The sequence below is a fragment of the Phalaenopsis equestris genome, unplaced genomic scaffold (genome assembly GCF_001263595.1).
Source record: "Phalaenopsis equestris unplaced genomic scaffold, ASM126359v1 Scaffold000107, whole genome shotgun sequence".
NCBI classification, from domain to species: domain Eukaryota; kingdom Viridiplantae; phylum Streptophyta; class Magnoliopsida; order Asparagales; family Orchidaceae; genus Phalaenopsis; species Phalaenopsis equestris.
In genome coordinates this window covers 2,332,096-2,356,731 of record NW_018164549.1, presented here as the reverse complement: position 1 = coordinate 2,356,731, position 24,636 = coordinate 2,332,096, and the positions used below count along the sequence as shown (strand labels likewise).

Below are 24,636 nucleotides of genomic sequence, written 5' to 3'. Positions count from 1 at the left end.
AAGAAGTTCAGTCTGAATTAAATGATAGGATGACTTAAATCTCAAGTTTAAAATGGTCTAACTGCTTAAATTTAAAATGGTCAAACAATTCAAATTGGAATCAACTAAATTTTAAGTTTACTCAGACGAGACTCGGTCTAAAGACAGGCTGGCCTATAGCCCTAAATGACTAAAATCAAAATTAATGGGTGATTGACTCAATCCTTGAGCTGGCTGACCAGATTTGTAATCAGGTTGAACATGACCTAAAGAGAATTGACTAGGTTGAACTTAGGTTGAGCTTGTGTTAGGTAAACTTAGCCTAAATTAAACTCGAATCCTAATTAACGTGTTTTAATTATAAAAATTATTTTAAACGTGATTTTAAAATTTTTAAACCTCTTTTTATGGTCAAAAGTTCAATCAGATAGAGTTATACAATTTTTATAATTTTTATAATTTTTAATTTATATAAATATGTCGTTTTGTTCAAAAATCAAAATACAAATATAGAGACAAAATCAGAGAAGCTATCCCCAAGGCTGTTTAATATTTCTGATAACTTTCATATTTTTCCCATTTATATTTTAATTTTTATAATTTAAATACTCTAAAACTTTAAAAATTAATTTAAAAATATTTGGTTGATGAAAAATTATCATTTTAGTTTTGAAAAATTTTCCTCTTTTTTCTTAGTTCATAACATCTTTCGGTTTATATTTTAGAGTTTTCTACAAAAAGTTATGTAATTTTGAAGTTTAGTAATCATTTCTTCAATAAAATAAATAAATAAATAAAACAAAATGGCTGCATCATCTCCCTCACGCCCGACACCAAGAGCTGCGACATACGGAGGAGAACCAACGACCAAAACTTCCCGGAGTCCGTTCTCCGCCGATTCTCAACCAAATTTCGCGTTCTTGGGCTCGTTTTGTTCCGCTCGAAGAGTAGATCACATCCATACAGATACTTAGGTGTTTTATGATCTATTTTTCGATCTGGAATGGAGGGAAGTTCGGAATTATCATTTTAATTTAAGAGATATACCTGAGCCTAAGAGGTTTGCCCTCAATTATGTTTGAATAAGTAGGTCTTCCTGAGCTTATCCAACTCATTGTATCGTCGTTTTGACGCAATTTTCGCGTCGGGTCGGAGGTTCGCAGGAATTTAGCTCGATTTTGGCTTTTCCGGCGGCGTCAACGGTTTCCTGCTAGTGAAGGGGTGGGGGAGCTGTTGCTGTGTGTAGAGAAGGGAATGGAGTGCAGCCGCTTGCTTAAGAATGGATTAGTGTTATATAGGAGAGAGAGGGAGGGGGAGAGAGATTGTTTTATAAATTTTTTATTATTATTTTTTTATTATTTTTCTTAATCCCATGCGTGATAACTGGATAGGAGGGGTGAGAGGCATGCGTGATCGATAGATATGATATGATTGGATTTTTCATTTTATATATATATATATATATATATATAGAGAGAGAGAGAGAGAGAGAGAGAGTGACGTGAATAATAATAATAATATTATTATTATTATTCACGTGTTTTTTTTTAAAATGTCTTCGAGATGCAATGAAAGCTCCTCTAATCAAAATCGACATTCAACGCACTCGTGCGGTCCGTTTCGTCATCCCGAGTCGTTCGGACGACTTTCGTCGACGGTCATGTCAAAAATGCGAGTCAAATTTAATTTGCGTTGAATTTTTTTGTTTGCGATCGAACCTTTTGGAAATTGATCATGGGTCAATTAAATGAGTTTGTATTCAATTAAAATTGGATTTAGACATGTTGAATTTGATGTGAATTTAAAATTAAGGTATTTGATTGATCATTAAGCTTAATCTGACGATTTTGGTCAAAATGAGTGAATTTGGTCAAATTGGATCCAATGGATGGTCAAGAATTGGTTTTAAGGGTGTTTGAAATAATTCTGGAGGATTTGAAAATTTTTGGTCTACGAGTGACATTTTGGTAATTTTGGCCGACTTTGGTCAAAGTGATCAAAAGGTTGATCGAAAGGTTCAAGGTGGTTCAATAATAAATTTGGAGTCAAAACGACGGTATTCGGGGTTATTTTTGATAAATGTGGAAGGTTTTATGATCCTTGAAGCATTTTTTAATTATTCATTATTTTGGTGTCGAAGTGTAAAAAAGTTATCCGGAAGTTTGACAATATTACAGTCAAAATTCTCAGGAAGACATAAGTAATGATTTGGTGTAATTTTTAGGACTTATCGGTGACTGAGAGATTTTAAAAAAATTGATATTGGGGGTACTGGGGTATTTTGGTAATTTTTAGGAAAATTAAGTATTTTGCAATTTTTGGGTTTCAAATGGTCTAAATGATAATATCAAATAGTTTGAAGTGTGTTGTGTGATTCAATTGTAGTTTTGGAGAATTTTGAAGAATCAGATTATTCAAGTGGGGTATTTTAGGGTAAACTGAGTTCAAATAATTTTAGTCAGCCCCATGAGTGTAATGACTGCAACATTGTGATATGAAAATGCAATGTTTATGATGTTCATGGGGATTTTGAATGATGATGCAATGTATTGGAGTCCAAAAAGGTGTAGAACAGTGCAAGACTTTCCTATGGTCCAAAGGTCCTATAGGAATTCTCATCAGGGTTCCCTTATGTAATCTTTAATCTTTGTATTAAAAATTATTGGTAACATATAAAACCAACATAGAAAACAAAGATTTGGTTGAAATGTCTAAGGATAAGGTGAGTACCATTTCTAAAATGCTAAGATAGTCATTAGAAAAGTCCTAATGCTAGATCCTAATCACTAAAGAAAAGATTCAAAACCCTTACTCAAAAATGAGGTCAACACCCGCTGAAGCAAAAGATTACAGCCTTTGCTCGCCGAAGCAAAAAGTATTACCGCCTTTGCCGCTGAAAGGACTTCGAGATGCGTAATCGTTTCGTCAACCATGCACGCGATCCTTGACAGCGAGACGTGATCCTTTCTCAGAGGAAGATCTACTGCGGGTTTCCGCCTTCAGAGGATTACCGCCTTCGCGAGATGGGAAGAAAGGGAAAGCGGAAGACGCCATAGAGGATACTGCATTCAACATGGATTTCGAGATGTGGACGACGCCACAAAGGATCAGATGCTATTGTAGTCGCCGCAAGTTACCGCTTTTAGAGGATTACCGCCTTCGCGAGCCAGGAAGAAAGGGAAAGCAGAAGACACCACAGAGGATTACTGCCTTCGAGATGGACTTCGAGGTGCGGACGACGCCACAGAGGATCAGACGCTATTGTAGCCGCCGCAAGTTACAGCTTTCGCGAGACAGGAAGAAAAGGAAAAGTGGAAGACGCCACAGAGGATTGGACGCTCTGATACCATGAAAAAATAATGGAAAAATATAAGAGGGTTTATTTTTATTGATGCAAAGAGGGGTATAAATACCCATCACAGGACTTACTGATAAGAAAAACAATAAAAACCACATACAGTAGACAAGGAAATGAATAATAATAAATATAAGAGACAGCTAATCTCTCTAATACAGAAGAAAAATAAATAAAGATTCCTAAGCTCCCTCAGACAATTTATAACCCTCTAAATATAGAGTTAACAAATATGGAATATAATCATCTTTATTTTCGAGATCTTTCAACAATATCATATTATTAAAGTATATTTTATTTAGTTAAGTTTCATAACTTCATTAAAGTAATTGTTATTGTTTGGGATGTAAAATTCATGCGTTATTTATGAAATTTTTTTTTGAAATGAAATTTTTTTTGAAATGAAAGGAAAACTACTTGGCTTAAATTTTATATTGCTTATCACCACAAACTAATAGAGAAATTGAAGTAATGAATTGGACTATATGAGTTTTTGAGACATCTTCCATTTTTTATTAAAATAACATACTTTAGATGGGATTTGATATTTATATGGCTAAGTTTTCATGCACTTCTGTTGTGAATAGATTTACTATTATGTGCCTATTTGAGATTATCACAAGATTTTAACCAAAAAACTTACTATATATTGGTAATACAACAACAACAATAAAAACAATAACAACAACAACAATAACAAGCCTTTATCTCATTAAGTGGGGTTTGCTGCATTAATCCTTTTTCTCCATTGTGTCCTCTTGAGTGTTGGATTTTCATTTAATTCTAATAGATTAAGATTATATTTTTTACAAAATGCCCAAGTCTTTTTAGGTCTACCTTTGCCTTTCTTAACATAAGTCTATTCTAAAAAATCTACTCTCTAAACCGGATCATCAGATGGTTGATATTTAATATGACCAAACTATCTAAGACGACTCTCTCTAATTTTTCCCGCCACTGGCGCTACACTAACCATATTACTGGTATATTCATTTCGCATTGTCTCTTAGTGTCAAGCCACTCATCTACCTAAGCATTCTCATTTCAGTGAGACTTTATTTTATGCATCTCTTTTAAAGGCTAACATTCTGCGCCATAGAGTGTTTTAGTTGAGATAAGTCCCTAGAGATCATTTAATGACAAATATTATTGCCATAGCTAGAAAGAGATGTATAACACGTCATTTCATATTTGTAGGATTTATTAGTTTGTTATAGGCAAGATCCGGAAAATAATGTTGCATATTCCCTTGCCTATTTCTTATAAATCTCAGAATGTGTTTATATGGATTTTGTGAAAATAAGATTCTATTCTTGTGCCATTAATTTTTCTTAGATATGATTCATTTCATACCATGTCATAAAATTGCTAATTCATATATTATTAAAGTATATTTTATTATGTAGTTTAGTTTCATAACTTCGTTAAAGTATTTATTATTGTTTGGGATGTAAAATTAACTCTTTATTTATGAAAATTTTTTTGAAATGAAGAGGAAATCTACCTGGCTTAAGTTTTATATTGCTTATGACTACAAATTGATAGAGAAATTGAAGTAGGTAATTGACTACATGAGTTTTTTAGACTGCTTCCATTTTCTATAAAAAGAACATACTTTTAGGTGAGATTTTATATTTCTATGGCTAAGTTTGCATGCAATTCAATTATCAATAGATGTACTATTATGTGCCCATTTGAGATTATCGCAAGATTTCAACTAAAAAATTTACTATCTCTTGTTAATACAACTAAGGTGTAAACGAGCTAATACATATATTATTAAAGCATATTTTATTAAGTAGTTAAGTTTCATAACTTCATTAAAGTAATTATTATTGTTTGGGATGTAAAATTCATGCGTTATTTATGAAAATCTCGTTGAAATGAAAAGGAAATCTAGCTGGCTTAAATTTTATATTACTTGTCACAACAAATTGATAGAGAAATTGAAGTTGGTAATTGGATTATATGAGTTTTTTAGACTACTTTCATTTTCTATTAAAAGAACATACTTTTAGATGGGATTAGTATTTCTATGGCTAAGTTTGCATGCAATTCACTTATCAATAGGTTTACTATTATGTGCCCATTTGAGATTATCACAAGATTTAAACCTAAAAACTTACTATATCTTGGTAATACAACTAGAGGTGTAAACAAGCCGAACACAAGCAAGCTGAGGTTCTATTCATGTTTTGCTCATTTGAATTAACACCTGTTCAAAATCAGCTTGTGTTCGAATTAGGCTCGTAATGAGTCCATTCGTGTTTGGCTCAATATCATTTGATTTGTTCGTGAGCAGCTTGAATTTGTTCTTTTATCTGCTCAATTTTAGCTCAAATTAAATCTAGCTCAGCTCTCAAGCTAAAATTTTCACACAATTCATCTGAGCTTTTATGTTCTTAAACTACTCTTCAGACTGGAAGAAAATTTTCCTAAGAGATGTGGAATGTTCCTCTTTTTAATTTTTTTTGGGCTGTTTCTCTCCCACCTCTTTGTGTCTTGCTTTTTTTTGTGGGGGCATTTAGTTGCATACCAACCAATTCCTATGTATTTACATATTTACATTCTAACACTTGGAAAAAAAGTAAAAATGGGACAATGGGAGTGCTGGTTGCTTTCCCTCTTTTTTTTCCTTTTTGCATTTAGATGCATACTAGCCAATCAATGTCGATGTATTTACATATCTAACACCTAAATTTTACTTTTTTTACTTTTATACCACATAGATCTCATACATATACATACATATATATTTTATTATTTTTTATTTTTTAAAAGGAATGATTGAAGGCTATTATACGAGCCCCAACTATCCCTCACGCGCCTAAGAATTCGAGTATCAAACTCTACATTCGGGGGGAATCAAACCTCATACCAGAGAGGACTTACAACTTACAAGCAGATGCTCGACCAACTAATCTGAGTGCGCGGCGCATACATACGTACAGACATACATATATATATTGTAGGAATGGACAATTCAGAAATGCAGAAGAAAGAAGATAGGTAGATTGGAACTCAGGAATTTGGGGCAAGGTAATATACTGCACTGTTTAATTTCACTTGGGGAACACAATGACACTCTTGCTAGGATGATTGCAAGGAGTCTCCATTCTCATTATGATTAATATGCTCATATGGAATATCAGGGGGTGACTGACCTCAACTCCTTTGATATACTAGAACATTTGGTCAGAACTCATAATATTTGGATTTTTTCCATATTAGAACCTTTGGTGAGCATTAACAAACAAAGAATTACTACGCGATTTAGCAGATATAATTTTGTTTCCAACCATAATAACAAGATTTGGTTATTCACTTGGAAGGAATTAACCATCAACATTGTTATTGATGATCCTTAATTTTTGCACTTCTTCTTTGATATTAATGTTTGTAAAGGCTGGGTTACCATTGTATACGCAAATTGCATTTACCAGTTAAGGCTCAACTTATGGGGAAAACTGAACATCTTAGGCTCTTCCTTGTTAGAAAACTGGTTTGTTGGGGGGATTTCAATATGATCACATGTCTTAACGAGAAAAAGGGTGGAAGAAGACCCAACTTCAATCTAATATCTAAATTCAATGAGGCTATTACGGATGCAAATCTCTTTGATATATGTTTTGTTGATCGTAGTTACACTTGGAGAGGAGGAAGGACTTTTGAAAGACTGGATCATGTTTTTGCTAATCAAGGTTGGTTAAACAACTATACAATTACTAAATTGTATAAGCTATCCAACCTTGGGTCTGATCATCGACCTCTTAGTATTACTATTATAATCAAACCTTCCTTCTCCCCCTTTTTGTTTTCATAATATGTGGTTAAATCATGATGATTATGCTGACTGTGTGAAGAGGAACTGAAATACAGATGGAGGGGCAACCCTTGGGAAAGACCCTGAAAACTTCATAAGAACTTGGCTGCTGGTTTAAAACGGTGGAACTGGAATACTTTTGGGGATTTTAATTCACAAATAAAAAAAGGCTGAAGAAGAGGTTCTTAAACTGGAGGAGTTGGATATATGCAATGACAGTTACTCTATAGAATTGGTTGATGCTTATAAGAAGTTAAATAAGGCTATTAAATGTGAGGATGATCCTCTAAAGTAGAAGGCTGGTAAATTACACTTCTTGGAAAATGATAGGAACACTAGCTACTTTCATGCATGTATTAAAAACAGATGGAGAATCAACACTATTTTAAAAACTCATGATAATAATGGTGGTTGGCTGATAAATTAGGAAGAAATTATTAAAAATGGGATTAATCATTTCAAGCTCCTTTTTTCTAAGGTGAACTTTGATGTAGTGTTGGATGCTGACATTACTTGGGAAACTAAACTACTAACTTCATCTCTACAGCTTGTTGATATACCTTCTATGGCTGAAATATGGAAGGCTGTTGATGATATTAATGGGAATAGGGCCGCTGACCCCGATGGATTTTTTGTTGATTTCTATAAAAACAGTTGGGAGGTGGTCAAATGAGGATGCGGTTGATGCTATTCAGTGCTGCTATGGGGGCACGTCCCATGTGCAAATATTTTGTAACCTCCTTCATTGTACTAGTTTCAAAGAATAATGGTGAAGCAAAATGGGAACACTTCAGACCCATTTGCTTAAGGTCTGTAATGTCAAAGATCATGGTGGAAAGGCTACAACAATATCTCCCTATCCTAATCTGTCCCAATCAATCAACTTTCATCCAGGGAAGAGGTATAACAAATAATATTTTATTGACACAAGAATTAATATGTGATCTTGATTATAAATCTAGAGGAGGAAATCTTATTATCAAAATGGACTGAAGGACACTATCGGCTAGGATTTTATACTTGAGGTCATTAAATCCTGGGGCTTCAACTCATCGTTTTGCAATTTTGTCAAAGTTTAACTGGAGGGAAACTATTATCAGGTGCTCCTTAATGGGTAAGTACATGGCTTTTTCACCTATGGTAGAGGCATAAAAGAGGGAGATTCTCTCTCACCTACTATCTTTTTCCAATATTTGATTATTTTTCTAGATTAATCAGTTCCCTGCAGATTTTACATTCCCTTACTCAGTACAAAAATAAGGCTAGAATGAGACTTAGCCATTTGACCTATTCTATGCTGATGATGTGATTATTTTTACTAATGCTTCCAAATACTCTATCAAAAAAATAAATATATCATACTCTTCTATCAATATCATACTCTTCTATCATTTAAGGAAGCTTTTGGTATGAGCTTTAATATTGAGAAAATAGCATATTTATTTTGGGAAACATGTGAGTAGCAATATGAAGGCATGGGCACATGAGCATGTTGGCTTTACCATTGCTGATCTCTCCTTAAAATACTTCGGGTTTAATTTACTCAAAGGGAGGAGAAAAAATATGCAATTTGATGCTGTGGTGGATAAAATCAAAAACAAAATTAGAGATTGGACCAATTCTTTCTTATCCTTTGGGGGAAGGATTACTTTGTTGAAAAGTGTGTTAACCTCTATTCCCTTATATGCTTTGCAAGTGTTAATGATCAAATCTGACACACAATTAATACTTGAAAGGCTTTTTAATAAATTTTAATGGTCTGGGAATCATAAACAACGAATTTGGGCCCGCCAGAAGGTGTTATGTAGGCCTTTAAATGCAGATGGGGTTGGGATTTTGACAACTAAAGCATCTAGCTGAGATCAATTCTATTCCTCTGTGGTTAAAATTTAGAAAAGCTGAATCTCTATGGGCCAAATACTTGCAAAACAAATATTGTAGGAATCCATTGGAGGTTCATTCCAAGATTGGTGCTTCCCAAACTTGCAGAGGCATGTTGAAAATTAGAAATACTGTCGAGGGCTTTATCCACTAGAAATTGGGGAACGGTACCTTTTTCTTTTGACATGATAAATGACAGGAGAAAGATCTATCTCCTTGCTTTACACATGATAAAAAAGGCTTGACTTTGGCTGATCTTTACCTTGATGAAGGGTGGAACTTGAAGATGGTCACCAATATGTTAGGTAAGGATAAAGCTACTTATATCTCTAAGATTCCTTTTGATAAGTCTAAGTCCCAAAAGGATAAAGTTCTGTTGACTGAAACTATTAATTGCTCTATTAGTAAAACTATTCATTCAGAACTTTACATTTGGGACAAGGTTTACTGGGGTGGTGTGATTTGAAATAAATGTTTGACCCATTCTATGTCTTTTTTCTGTTGGAGAGTTTTACTTGGTTTGATTCCAATGGGTGATATCCTTGAATTGAAGGGATTGAGAATCTCCTTCCAATGTTTGTTTTGCATGTTGAAGGAGGAAAGCATAAACCATATGTTTTTTGGATGTGCCTACTCTATCAAAATCTAGACAGTTTTAGGTGATCGGGCTGCTATCAGAACCCCTCCATTGGGTTAGGCGGATCTGTCATAGTGCAAGGAATATTGGTGTCATCCTATTCATAAACAACATATATTTAACAACATTCCTTTCTTCTACATTTGGTTCATTTGTTTGAATAGAAATTCCCACAAGCATAAGAATTGTTACATTAAGCAGTATAGGGTGATTTCAAATGGCCTATCTTATATGCATAAACTGTTTATTTATCATAAATTTAAACCATCCTTCTTTGCTAGCTGGGAGGATTGGTTGTGTTATTATATACTTGGCATAAATTTTTGCAAGGTCTCTCTTGTATGGTAGGAAAAACCATCTTTCCTTTGATTAAGGTAAATACTGATGGTAGTTGGAAGGGTGATTGTGCAGTTGCAGATAAGGGTCTACAAGTTTCATTCTGGTAAACTATTATGCTTTTTTTCTTCACCTGTATGGCTTTTTGTGCATTATCCACATAGTTATATGACTGTTTGGTTGGCCTTATTTATTGCGGCTAAAATGAATTGTAAATTCTTGTAAATTGTGATGGATTCAACTATTATGTTTGACATGTTGGCAAATGATAAAGAACCTCCTTGTTATCTAAGTGTTGATTTATGCAAGATTAAGCAACTTTCAGCAAATATTGTCATCACATGGTGCTACACACCCAGAGAAACTAATTGGCCATCAGATTTTCTTGCCAAAGTTGCTACATAAACTAATGCTATAATCCTGTAGACCAAACTTGATTCTGATCTTAAGCTGCTCCTAATGAGGGACAATCTCAATATGCCATACCTTAGAGCTCTCTTAAGATGACATGTCTGTTTTTTCCTGCCTTTGCTTGGATTTAACTATTTCTTTTGTTTTGGAGTCTTTTTGGGGTCTACTTGTATCTGTTTTGGAAACTTTTTTGGGTCAGTTTGTGCACCTGGAGTTTGGAACTTTAGAAGTGAGTACAATATTTTTTGATTTGCAGTGGGATCCAATCTCCTAAAAACATGTAACTTTACTTTTGAGCTGTAAAATTAGCTACGAGTTTCCTTTTTATATATATATATATATATATATATATATAAATAATACATAAATGTTGTATGAGAGGGCTCAATAGAGACACCTTACCCATACGATACCAAATACAGTAATACCCCCACAAAAATATATAGATAGACTAATAAAAAATGTAAAATTAATTTAAAACATGCAGAAAATAAGTTTATTTATCATTAGTTGAATAACAAAGAACTAAAATAGTCAATAATGTGTATGGCGACAAGGCCACTGCTTTGCTCCAAAGTAACAGTTGGAACATAAAAATATACTTAACATATAGTTGAAAGTAGCAAATGAGTAATATTTTTAGAATTGAAAAAAAGTGTTTGCTTGATCCTCTTCTTGGGCCTCACCTTTCTGTATGTTATAATCAACCACAGTTTGTCCATCTTCAAGTCACTTTCCGACGAAGATCAACCACTATTGATTCGGTGGAATTCCTTCATTGTTCTGGATCTTCATCTTCACATTGTCGATAGTGTCGCTGCTCTCAACCTCGAGAGTAATGGTCTTCCCTGTTAGGGTTTTCACGAAATCACGAGCTTTCCCGGCTCTGGTGTTCTTGGCTCTGCGGCTCCTCTGCGGTGTGGTACATCTTCTCGCGAGTTCTGCGGTTTCTCGTCTCGCGGGTACAAGTCGCGATTTCTGCTTGTCCCATGTGTTCTCCTTTTTAGCTTCGTCGATGCGATTTTTCCTGTGTTTTCTTCTTAACGCCACACCGGATGACTTCAGACAGATCGTATGTAGCTGCCCTTATGGGTGTCCACGTCTCAAGTACACATAAATCGTGCTTTTTCCCTCCGTTTGAGTGGACGGATGATATCAAGAAACCTGGTACGAAGAATGTGAAGCCTGCCATCTTTTTTACAGAAGCTGAAGGTATTCAACTTGCTTTCTCCTATCGTCTGAATTTGATTGAGAAATTTCTATATGGTCATCCCAAAAAAGAGCTTATTCACAAGGAATTTGAACCTATGCACCTTGTTGGGGAGTGAAAAATTGGACTATTAGATAGGTGACACGTTCTTATTCAAATTAATAATGAAGAAGATTACACACGCTTATTTGCTATAAGGATAATCCAGATAATCTGGATTGATAACAGAGCAATGAAAATTCTGAAATGGTATGTGGATTTTGACCCACAAACGGAACCACCAATCATTCCGGTTTGGACTCGCCTTCTTGGTCTGAAATTTCATTATTTTTCTAAAAAAATGTTGTATTCTATTATCTCAGCTTATGGTAAGTCACTCAATATGGACATCTTACTTTTAATCTTTCCCGTCCATCTGAAGGCAAAGTACTTATTGAAAGAGACATTACTTTTTTCGCTTCTGAGGAAATTTGGTTAGACACACAAAATCATTGATATTAACAGATGACAGAGATTGAGCATTTTTCTTCGTATTGTTCGCATTGTCGTATGTTCGACTGCTCCAATTCTCAATGCCATCATTTACATCCCCACCTCAGACCAAAAAAGCAAAGTGCTACGCTAGAGTCAGTGATTTCATCTCCTCTTGATCTGCTCCAAGTTATTGACACTATCAATTATCAAAAGGATACACCTGAAGAAGTCACTATTCCCGTAGGTAATATATCAACCATTCAGTCTCCACACATTGCTGTAGCTCCCCCGTCTTTGAAAATACTTCTGCTGCTTCACTATCGGCTCATCAGGTCCAGAAAGATGTAAATGCTACTCAGACTCAGGGGGATCATGATGTGCAATGTTCTACACCTGTCCGACCACCTTTGGACCAATTCATTAATCAGACGAGTCAATCATCGGATGAGGAATGACAGGTCCACACATCCAGGAGGAAGAAAAAGAATGAAGACATACTTGAGCTCATAAATCTAATGGATGATACTTAGTTTACTTCGGGTAATAGTACGTACCTTACCAATTTGTTAGCTGACTCCCTTCCGAGAACTAGAGATAGAGGAAGGACTAAAGTGGAACGTCCCTAGCACTTTTACGCCTGTTGGTAGCTTTTTGGTTTTTTATCTTTATGAATTTTTGCTTCTTTGGGTTTTCGTGTATTCTGTATTGTGTGAGTTGAGCCTTCTTTTAGGTCATCTCATACAGCCTATCTGTATCTTTTCCTCTTTAATATATATAGACCCAAAACGAGCCGAGCATGAACAAACAAACTTTTATTTGTGTTCGACTTGCTTATAAATGGGGCTCAATATATTTGTTTGCTTCCTACTCGCTTGCTTAACTAACGAATTGAACACGAGCTATTTGACGAGCTGAATACGAGTTGTTCGCGAACGATGAGCTTTTTTGATAGCTTTAAATACAACAATAACAACTACAACAAGCCTTTGTCCCACTAAGCGGGGTCAACTACATGAATCATTTATCTCAGTTGCGTCCTATTCAGTGTCATATTTTCATTCAAGTATAATATATTAAGATCTTTTTTTTAGGCAATATGCCTAAGTCTTTTTAGGTCTTCCTCTACCTTCCTTAACATAAGTCGGATCTAAAGTATCTATTCTTTTAACTGGATCATTATGATCAACGTTTAATGTGACCAAACCATCTAAGACAACTCTCTTTGATCTTGTCTGGAACTACACCAACTTATCACAACTATATTCATTTCGTATTTTGTCTCTAAATGTCAAGCCACTCATCCATCTAAGCATTCTCATTTCAACAACACTTTACTTTGTTTTATGCTTCTCTTTTAAAAGCCAACATTCTATGCTATAGAGCATTACAGTTCTCACTACCATCTTATAAGATTTTTCTCTAAGTCGAAGCAGTACTTTTCTATCACACAATAAGCCTGATGCATTCCTACACTTCAACAAACCAACTTGAATTCTACTAATTACATCCCCATCTATATGACCATTACTTTAAAAAAATGACCCGATATATCAAAAATATTCACACATTTTAATGATTTGATCACCCATAGTTATAACTATGTCACTAGAGCTACTACTAATAAAATTACATTCCATGTATTCTGTTTCAGATCTGCTCATACGATGGCCTTTAGATTCCAATGTAGACCTCTATAATTCAAGTTTTTATTGAACTCTTTATCTAATATTTTCCACAAGAAGTATATCATCAATGAAAAACATACACCAAGGTACATCTTTTTTGTAGATGTCCAATAAGAGCATCCATAACTAAAGCAAAAAGATACGACCTTAAAGTTGATCTCTGATTTAAACCAACTGGAATAGGAAAATACATGGTCAATCCTTCTGTTCAAACACAAGTAACAACTCTAGTATAAATACTTTCATATTTAAACCTTTATTCTCTAGAACTCTCGAAATGACTTTTCTTGGAACCTTATCGTAAATTTTTTCTAAATCAATAAAAATCATATGTAGATTCCTTTTTCTGTACTTCTCCATCAGACCTCTCAGTAAATGTATAGTTTTGTAGTAGACATGCCCGACATAAATCAAACTGAATTATGAGAATTCTTTGTATCACATCTTAACCTATGTTTAATTACGCTCTCCATAATTTTAAAGTATGATACATCAACTTAATTTCTCTATAATTTTCACAGCCTTGTGCTTCCCCTTTATTTTTAAAAGTGGGGACCAAAATACTCTTCCTCCACTCACACATCTTTTTAGTTTTTTAAATAATATTAAAGAGTTTAGTATGCCAAAAAACTCCTAAATCTCCTAAATATTTCTGCACTTCAATTGAGATATCATCATGTCCTCAATTTCTTTTTTACTAATGTGATGATAGAAATGAAACAATTTATATCTTGGTAATGGATTTGTCTAATCATTCATACAATATTGCATGAATTCTAATGACAAAATGTGAGCATGTGGTATGTGGGGTTTAATACTAATGATAAAATAATGAACTTAAATTTAGAAAGGCTTTCTCTGGGAAATTTTTAGAAATTAGATGCGAGAAGAGCATGACTATTTAAAATCTTGTAGTGCATTGAAATTAATGCCTACAAACTAAAACATTATAAATTTATGACACTAATCTAATTTTTAAATGTTTAAATTGATCGTATTTCATGAACCTCCCATCAATTTTTTGGATTCTTTTCTTACATCTTCTTCTTGTGAACTTGTATCTAACGCTACAAAAATATTATATACAATATGTTTTTGAAAATATTTTAGATGATGAGATTCTGTCCACACTTTTAATAGTGGATTTGAGTAATTTCTTGTGCATTGGCCTGCATATTTGTGATTGCTTAATGGTTTACTTTGAGGAAGCACAAAATTCATTTCTTGATTTGATTTATGAATGCTAAATGCTAAATTCATCATTGCTAAGCTTGTCCAATTGAGACAGATTTGATTAGAATATGAGAGTCCATAGTTATAAATGTTGCGTAAACGCAATGTTTTTTTATTAGTTTGTAGCTATTTTATTTTGTTTCTTTCCATTTCAGCTATAGAATAAATGATCTTTGTTAATTCTGTTGAGGCTTGAATTTTGAGGGATTGATTTGAATTTGAATTTGAATTGAGTTGATTTTGTGCCAACTATATCTACTTACACTAGCATGAGAAATTTTTGAATGGATGGTTTAAGGCATGCAATTATTCAACTTTGATTTAAAGAAAAAAAATTGTAGTTTAGTTTTTAATATCGTGTTTAGAAATTATATGAGTGATTCCTTCAAGTAGGTTATAGGCGCGGCTATTTAATTCCTAGGGATAAGTATTGAACCATATCTTGTACTTATGCAAGACCTGAAATTTCTTATATTTAGTGGACTATTTCCTTTATTGATTTTCTTTGGTTTTAGCTTGCTAGAGTTTTTAATTTTGTTCAAATTTGATACAATATGAAGCTTTATCACGGTATAAAATTTTAAATTGCTTGCTGATTTTACTTGGTTGTAGGTCTCGTTATTTTTCCTCAAATTTATTCGGTCATGGCATTATCATTTGAATTTACTTGTAATTTCCTTTTTACGCCTAAAGGAATTGAATTTTGGCATGTTTAGTGGGACTTTTCTTTATGAATCCTAATTTTCTTTGTGTGGTCAATATACATTGCAGTATTTATATTGCATTAAAAACTTGGATTGTAAACTATCTTGTTTTACGAAGCATTGAACCTCCTGCAGCAATATTGAATACTGTTGCTTCTTAAGATAATTTTTTCATCTAAGTTTAAGCATAATAGGTGGATTTATGTCCTTTTTTTGCAGGTTCAGGAGCACAATCATCCTCACATACTGCTGCTGCAAATTGGTAATACTTTCTGCAAACTTCCCGGTGGTCGTTTGAAACCTGGTGAGAATGGTGAGTTTCTGTTATGTAATCCTTAATTACATTGATCTAAATCTGCCTTCTTTTGTTTGTGAATATTTTAACATTGGGGCATTTATATACATAGCACACAATTGTTATGTATTAACATATCTCACGCATAAACTTTTATATTTACACAGGTAGTACTAAAATCTTTAATATCACATCAATAATAGCATTATTATCACTTTTTTAAAAGTGAAATACACATTTTCATGCTTAGGTTTAAAGCCCCAGAGCTTTGTGTGTAAAGATGAAAGTTTTTGTGTGAGATATGTAAATACATAAGAATTGTGTGCTATGTATGTAAATTTCCCTTTAACATTTTCAACCCTTCTGTTATTTGCTTCTTTTATAGAGGTTGAAGGCTTAAAACGAAAGCTGTGCAGCAAACTTGCTGTTAACTCACCTGCCTTTCAGCCAAATTGGCAGGTAGTTTTTAGTCCTACTATGTAGTTTAACGATTTAATGAGTACATATTAAATGAAGTAGGGATGGAAGTGTGAACTAACATTAAAATTTAATTTTTGTTTGTTGATTAATTTGTTGATCAATTCCTGCAGATTTTCAATTGGCATCCACTATGCAAGGATTGCATATTTCATTATTTATACCATCTTCGTCAGCTTGATGTGTTTTGTCTGTTCTGGCATACTATAATAGTAAATTTGAAATCCTATAAAAAAATTCATGTGCTAATGCTACTACCCATTTGTTTGAAGATTGAGTTTATCTTTGATGCGTGGTGTGCATGGAAAGCTTGCTGTTTTTTTTGGGCCTTGGATTTATTTCTGATACATTCTCATTTTGTGATGCCTAATAGAACATGCTGATGCAGATTTAGGTAAAAGTCAGTATGTTGGATTCAAGGTTATCTTCAGATCTATTTTTACTTCTTTTACGATCCGTTTGTGTTAGCAACATGGAAGCTTAAACTAAGGGCTTATTTGAGATAAATTTTGTTTTTTTTAAGTCTGTTTAATTTGTTTTTTAATTGTTTTCATTTTTTGTTTCTACAAACAAATTAACATATTTTTTTTAAACACCCAAAGTAACTATTAGGTGTTTTAAGTGTTTTTAAAAACAATAATATCGTAATTAAATATGTCAAACATGTTTGTTTCAAATCAAAATATAAGCAAAGCAAAATAACTAAAAAATTGAAAATAAAAAACAAAAGTGATCCTAAACAGCCCCAAAATTTTCTTTTGGGCCCGCTTAACTATTGCATTAATAGGAAAATTGTTTGTCGAGTACATAGCTTCATTGTGGTATTAAACCATTTGACACTTTCTTCAAAATGCAGTGCTTTTTTTAGCTTTATAGCTGTGTTTATTTTTATAAAAGTCATCGTTTCTTGTAGGTTGGTGAATGTGTTGCTATCTGGTGGAGACCGAACTTTGAAACAGTCATGTATCCGTATTGTCCTCCACACATCACCAAACCCAAGGTGATTAGAACAGTCATCGCTTTGTTATTCTTATGTTTTTCTTCTTTAGCTTTTCCCTGAGATTTTATTATTATTATTATTTTTTTTTCAGGAGTGCAAAAAGCTTTTCATTGTTCACTTGTCTGAAAGAGAATATTTTGCCGTTCCAAAAAACTTAAAATTACTTGCTGTTCCATTATTCGAGCTTTATGATAATGTTCAGGTACGAATTCCACTATTCCTTGTAGCGGGACTCTAATTTTTCTTCAAATAACTTGAATTTTCCTCTTTATATAGGAGCTCTTACATAAAATTGAAATGAAATTTACATGGTATTCTATTCTTCATATTTATACTTTTAACCCTTAAATTATCTTTGATGCACCTCGTTTTAATTTTTTTTTCAAAAGTACGAAGTAGTAATATGTTAGACCAACATTTATATTGTTTTTCGCCCCGCCGACTCTGCCAAATAATTTAAAGATTTATTTTAGGCGCAATGCTAAAGGGCATTTTAGTATTTTATTAGTTATTACGGGATATAAATATGGTTTAATATGTTAGGGTTATGCTATGCATGTATAATTGTTGTCTTGAATATTAGGGTTAGGATTTGAAAGTGGTCGTCTTTCTCTGGAATTGTACGTGTTTATCTTTTATGTATTGTGTGTTGTATTATTTAGGGTTGGTGAATTAAAATAATTTATTTTGCTCTATTTTTTATGGAAGTTCCTATCAAATTTGTATTCTAGCATTCCGATTATGGGAAGCATTTGGGAAGCTGAAGGGATTGCGGTTGTTGATGAAATTAGAAATTGTCGCGATTCAAGCTAGCTGGGAAGCAACGAAGGGATCGCGACATGCAGGATGTCACAATTTTTGATGGGACCACTCAAAAAAATTGTGCTTCGAGTTAGCTTGAAGCCAATGGCAGGATTACGGTGTACCATCGTGTCACTTTGTGACCTAACATCACGATACAATCGTGACTCTAGCCACAACAGGATTACAGGAGCCTTCATTTACCGAATCTGGCGTTACAGTTGCAATTGGAGGCAGCGGGAAGCCAACGTCTGGATCGCAACTTTCCTTAGTCGCAATTCGAGTGTTGGCAAGCCAATGACGGGATCACGGCATAAGGACGCATGTCTTCTTTTCCATGGAGAGGCAATATGAGGAATGATTCACGGTCCTGAAAGAAATGATGAAAAATGTTGCAAAGTTTCACTCAAACCCGTTGCCGACAGCCACAGGATCGAGCAACAGTATTTGGAGGAGATGTGAGCGGTAGCAATCTGAAGGATTTGTGCGACATCAAGGCAATATTGTTGCTTTCAATGGATCTGGAGTAGCAAGATTGAACAAAGGAATCAAGAGCACACTTGAGTGCAATACTTATAAGAAATAACACGACATCCGTACATTTAGAGCATACTAAAGAAGGTGGGATTGAGCGAAGGAGTTGGGATTTTAGCAGCAGCATCTGGAGGGAATTGCACAATGTCTAGAGGTTTGGAAAGAGCGACAACATACAAAACAAGATTGTGTGCGATTGGAGTTTAATAATATTGATTCAGTGGATTTTGGCTCGCAACAGGCAACCACGGTGAGTGGGACCCCAGTGCAAGGCTGCATCCAACCGTGCTAGTGCCATTTGCTGCAGCGGCCTTCTGGGTGGAAGGTGATTCAGGAGAATATGGGGTTGGCTGAGCTGATTATGGGATGAGCCAAACTTATGGAAGAAGGGAAGAGACACATTTTACGGAGTTGGTTGAGATTTCAAAACCGATCCAATCTCTCATGCAGCAATTGACAGTTTTTCAATTGCTATGCGGATTGCCGCTTCGAAGGGAACCAAGCATACCATAGTCTTGAGATTGGGGATTTCTCCTATCAGTGTGTACGCATATCGCTACCCTCTAGTACAAAAGGACGAGATTGAGATATTGATTTGAGAGATGCTGGAGGCCGAAATCATACAACTTAGGCTAAGCCCCTTCCTAGCCCAATCTTGCAAGTGAAGAAGAATGATGGGAGTTGGCGTTTCTGTGTGGATTATCAGGTAGTGAATAAGGAAATAGTAGACAAATTTCTCATACTCGGTCATTGATTGATTATTGTGTGGATTATCAGGTAGTGAATAAGGAAATAGTAGACAAATTTCTCATACTCGGTCATTGATTGACTATTAGACGAGTTATTTGGGGGTTGTAGTATTTTTCAAGATTGACTTGAAGTTTGGATACTAGTAGATTCAAATACGGTCGATAGATGTGCACAAGACTGTATTTTGAACTCATGAGAGTTACTACACATTTATGGTTAAATTTAAAGGATTTCCATAATTATGACGTCACATAGGAGCCATAAAACTTGATACAATAGCAGTTTTCTCATTTCCACCTTAAGGACAAGGTGTCTTATTGTGAGATGAATAATATTAGACCGACACATACAACGTTTTCAGCCGTGCCGAGCCTGCCTAATTTGAAGACTTATTTTAGGCGGAATGCTGAAGGGGCAATTTAATCTTTTGTAGTTATTGTTGTTGGGTATGAATATGGTTTCATAGGTTAAGGTTATGGTTTGCATGTGTGATTAATGTTTTGATTTTTAGAGTTAGGGTTTTGGAGAAATCGCCTACCTCTCTAATTATTGGTGTTTATCCTTTTATATATTCGAAGTTGTCTTGCTTTGATTAACTCTTTTGTTTCTACCCTAAGTTCCACGGAAAACTGTCTCGTTTCCTTAACATAATATTGTAATTTGCCACATCTGTTATAGGATAAGTTATAATTCTCAATATTCTTATCTTGTTATCAGCTCATCAAACAAATTGCGGGTCACTTGGATGATAGTTTATCACATGTTGATCATTAATAGTAGCCTTACTATATTATTTGTTACTGGAGTGGTTTTTTGATATAAACATAAATATGAAGAATTAGATATCACATGCAAATATAACAAGAAGCTGCCGAAATTTATATAAACCTTTTTTAAAATATTTCAAATGCCCAATTTTACTGCTTTGCTAACAAGGCAGCCCCCTTGCATTTTGACTCCTAAGGAGTTCGTGTTATTTTTCTTTTCATTGTAATCTTAAATTATAGATGCTCTCTGATGTGAAACAGTAAGCACCAATGCAAATGGTTACCTTCAAGTAGTTGTAGTTGTGATAATGTACGATTCAATGAGAATTTTTTTTCTCACCTGGACAAGGAGAAGGCTAGGGTTTTCCAGGAATTTTATATATGTTCTGATACCATGAAAACATAAACAAAGAGAATAAAATACTTTCTTCATACTTTGATGCTTTACAGGGTACATCTACTTATAGGAATACCACCTCCTAAATAAGGAAATTACCTAATTGCTTATATCTTAAATAAGAAAATTACCTAATTGCTTACAGCTATTTCCTATTATATTACATGGCTAATTATGCAAGATTTGTACAACTACACACTAATCTATAAAAGGAAAAAACATTAATGCTGTAAATCAAATTGGATTTTCAACACACCCATAAAGTAGATCATATTAAACTAATAAGGGGATGCTGCCATATTGAATTGAATGACATTGTTTAAAAAAAAATGAATATCAATGCAGACACATTTGCATGCTTTTCTAACATACTATAGAGGTTTCCTCTGAGCCGTAGCTGCCCCCTCTTTATGACTATTTTCATTCACCACATTTACCATATAGCAATCCATTGGATCTCCTGCACATGCATGAAATATTTGTGGCTAAGATGATGAGCCTCTGTCACTGTGTTCACTCCAATAATAAAAGTTAACAAGAATTCTATTATCAAATTGTCACTGTGCAAAATTGATATCGTCGACTTATTCATATGACTTAATCTTCTCTTTTACTATTTCTGACACTTTAGCACATGGAGCTACATCTTGTGTGAGTCGGATAAGTGTTCATTCCTATTACTCCCCTATAACTTCTCGTAATAGTGGCATTTCAATTATTTACATGTCTTGTCTTTGCTCCAATATCAACATGCATATCATGTCTCCACGTCGAATCCTTCCTATGACATGTTGCAGGCATTTCTTACAAAATCCTATTTGGAAAATTTTTTCGTGAAGTTTAGACAAATTTTACTGATTGCAAATAATTATGAAGAAATTAAAAAAATTTCGATTTAAAGATTGTTATCGGATAGAAGAACAGGTGGAGCAAGCAGTGACCCTCGTAGAAGAAGAAAGCTTGGTGGGAAGGGGGCGGCAAAGGCGGGGCGACAATGGCAGGGTGGCAAAAGCAGGAAATGGATGTGGTGACGGGGATGTCATTAGAGTGGTGGTGGTCGAAGGATGAGACGATGATGTAGGAATACAAGCAGGAGATGATGGCAGCTGAAGTAGCAGGCTGCAGCAATGACCGCTAATTGTGGCTGGGGATGCCTGAAAGGAAACATCTTGCATTAGAGGGAGATTTTGTTATATTCTAAAAAAATCCTTAAAAATCATAACTAATCTATAATTGTTGTCTTGTGTTATATAAATTTTCATGTTATCATAAAAATTGACGTTTTCTCAAACCATGAATGCAGAGGTACGGGCCAGTGATCTCCACAATCCCACAGCAGTTATCGAGGTTCCACTTCAACATGGTGCGTCAATGAAACCGGCAGAGCCAAGTCTCATCATCATTTGTTACTTCTCAGAGAGATTGGCTGTGTATTTTCATCATAGCGATGTAGCCTTTTAGAAAGTATGTGGCTTCCTCAAGGCTTGGAAGCTGATAGGAGTTCAGCATGTTTAGGATTTTAATAATTCTACTTGAAATATTTGCTTGCTGAAGTCTCTGTGTATCTTCAAACAAAGGTTTTGAAAATCGGATCGAGCCGGTTTGATTTGTACGACCGTGGGTGTGGTTTGATTGGTTAATTGTTGACACGGTTCTTGGTTTTGTGTGAGTTGCAATTTTTTTAAATATTATGTTTTAATTTTAAAATTTTTAAAAATTCATTTACCATATAAAGGTTAGATCAGCATACAAATGGCAAATTTTAAAAAACCGAAAAGGAAATATGTTAATGTATACAAAGCTTAAATTTCATTAACAATAATGCTTAAACTTTTTTATATTCATTTTTTTATTATTTTTAAATATTAAAGTATTTTATTATTTTATAATACATTATGCCTAAGTTTTTATTATATTTTATTTATTTGCAATTGTAAAACATATAATGTCATCTTATTTAAATGTAATAATATATTGCATTGTAGATTTTTGTTCACTTTCTGATTAAAATATTCATTAGGATGATTCTTTTCTTGAACATGGAGCACTAAAGGTACCATTAGAGATTTTAGCTATTTGGCTTCTAGAAAATTGCGGTCCATTGCAGTTTTTTTGAATAACTCGTTCATCGACAGCTTCACAATTTTTTCTTCAAACAAATACAACTGCTCGAAACAGACTCTTACTCTTCCTAGAATTTCCATCTCCCAAAATCAAATGCTTTTTGCGTTTGCGCTAATAATTGTTGTAGTTGTTTAAAAAAATACTCAAAATAATTAAAATTAATTTGAATGTTTTTGAAAGATAGCTTGAGTCATTTTAAAATTAAAATTTAAAAATAGAAGTAAACTTTTTAAATACATTAAATAAATATAGAAAATAAATTAAATAAATCTAAGCGTAGGGCAGCAAACGAATCGAGCCGAGTTGAGCAACGTTGTGTTCAAGCTTGAGCTTGTTTACAAAATTCAAGCTTGGGTAGGGCAGTAAATGAACCAGTGCACTAGATGAACAACTCGAACTCGACTTGATTAAGACTCTATCATGTTCGTTCAAACTAGTAAACAAACAAACTTGAATAATTTTTAAAAGGTCAAAGCTAAAAAGAACTGAATATGAACAGAGTCAAACTTAATCATTTATATTCACGAACAAACTCATTTGTAATCCATAAATTAATTAGTTAAATACTCAATATTAAGTTAGGTGATAACTCGTATTATATACGATATATTATTTAAATAAAATTTAATTATATATAATTTATTTAATTATAGATTTTATAGTAGTATATTATTATATCAATTATATTTTTAGTTTAGTTATTGATTATTAAAGTTTAGGCGTTATGTATGAAAATACAACACTTATGTGGTATGTATGAAGTGCAATCCTTAAAATTAACTTCTAAACTCTGCAGTCACAAAGTCTTTGTCATTAATCTCTCCCTCTAGCATCTTGTGTCTTTGCCTCTCCCTTCTCCCTATTTTGCCCGAAATCTATTATCTATGGCTTGCAAGTAGCGAGATCATGTCGTGCAAGGATATCTGAAACTCTATTCTTTGGTATATCTCCCATTTCCACTGTGCTCCTAATTCATTCCCAATTAACTTCATATTTCTTCAAATTACATATAATATATCCAAGATTTAAGGCAAAAACTGGAGAAACATGATTTAAGATCATGTATGGTTTAAAATTTTCATTTTCTATTTAGACACTATCTGAGATCTAAGGCAAAATGGAGAAATGAGATTTAAGATTCTTTAAGGTTTTATTTTGTCATTTTTGTTGATTGGTAGGATTTAGGTTAAATGATACTTAACGTTGCTAAATTTTTGCTACCACAACACCTAAATGAGGGATTTATGACAAAAAAAGAGAAGAAACATGATTCAAGTTCATGTAAGTTTTAAAGTTGTCATTTTTAGTTGTTTGGTAGGATTTAGGTTAAATTATGCTTAAATGTTACACAAATCCTTCTATTAAACATCCCCTAAGTGAGGGATTTAGGAAAAAATGTAGGAGAATCCGGATTTAAGACACTGTAGGGTTTAAAGTGGTCATTTTTGCTGTTAGTTAGGTTTAGGTTAAATCCTGCTTAAATGCTGCTCAAATATTATGGTATAAGAAATAATTGCTATGTATTTTAGTTTACTTTTCTATTTGGAGCAGAGACACACACACATATACACTCACACATTTTATTTTCAATTCATAACAAAGTTAAAAATTTATGATAGAGTTAATTATGCTTATGATAAAGTTAACTAATGGTTATTAAGATAATTTAAGTAGAAATTTATTATAAAAATATGTTTTATAGTTTAGACAGAAAAATGATACTACAATATAAATTGATTTTTTTTTACTTGCCAATTTAATTT

The 24,636-nt window shown here is 33.7% G+C and overlaps 1 protein-coding gene across 2 annotated transcripts in view; it reads left to right on the top strand.

Annotated features, from left to right (window-relative positions):
* LOC110020851 (pre-mRNA cleavage factor Im 25 kDa subunit 2) overlaps positions 1 to 22,361 on the top strand; it is a 32,812-nt gene extending 10,451 nt beyond the window's left edge. Inside the window, exons 3-7 of one of the 2 annotated variants that reach the window (XM_020719112.1) lie at positions 15,948 to 16,041; positions 16,409 to 16,482; positions 17,414 to 17,500; positions 17,592 to 17,702; positions 22,053 to 22,361. In XM_020719112.1, the coding sequence (XP_020574771.1) occupies positions 15,948 to 16,041; positions 16,409 to 16,482; positions 17,414 to 17,500; positions 17,592 to 17,702; positions 22,053 to 22,124 (438 nt within the window). In that variant the 3' untranslated portion in view covers positions 22,125 to 22,361. The other variant, XM_020719111.1, reaches the window with a different exon arrangement.
* The last annotated feature ends 2,275 nt before the right edge of the window (positions 22,362 to 24,636 follow it).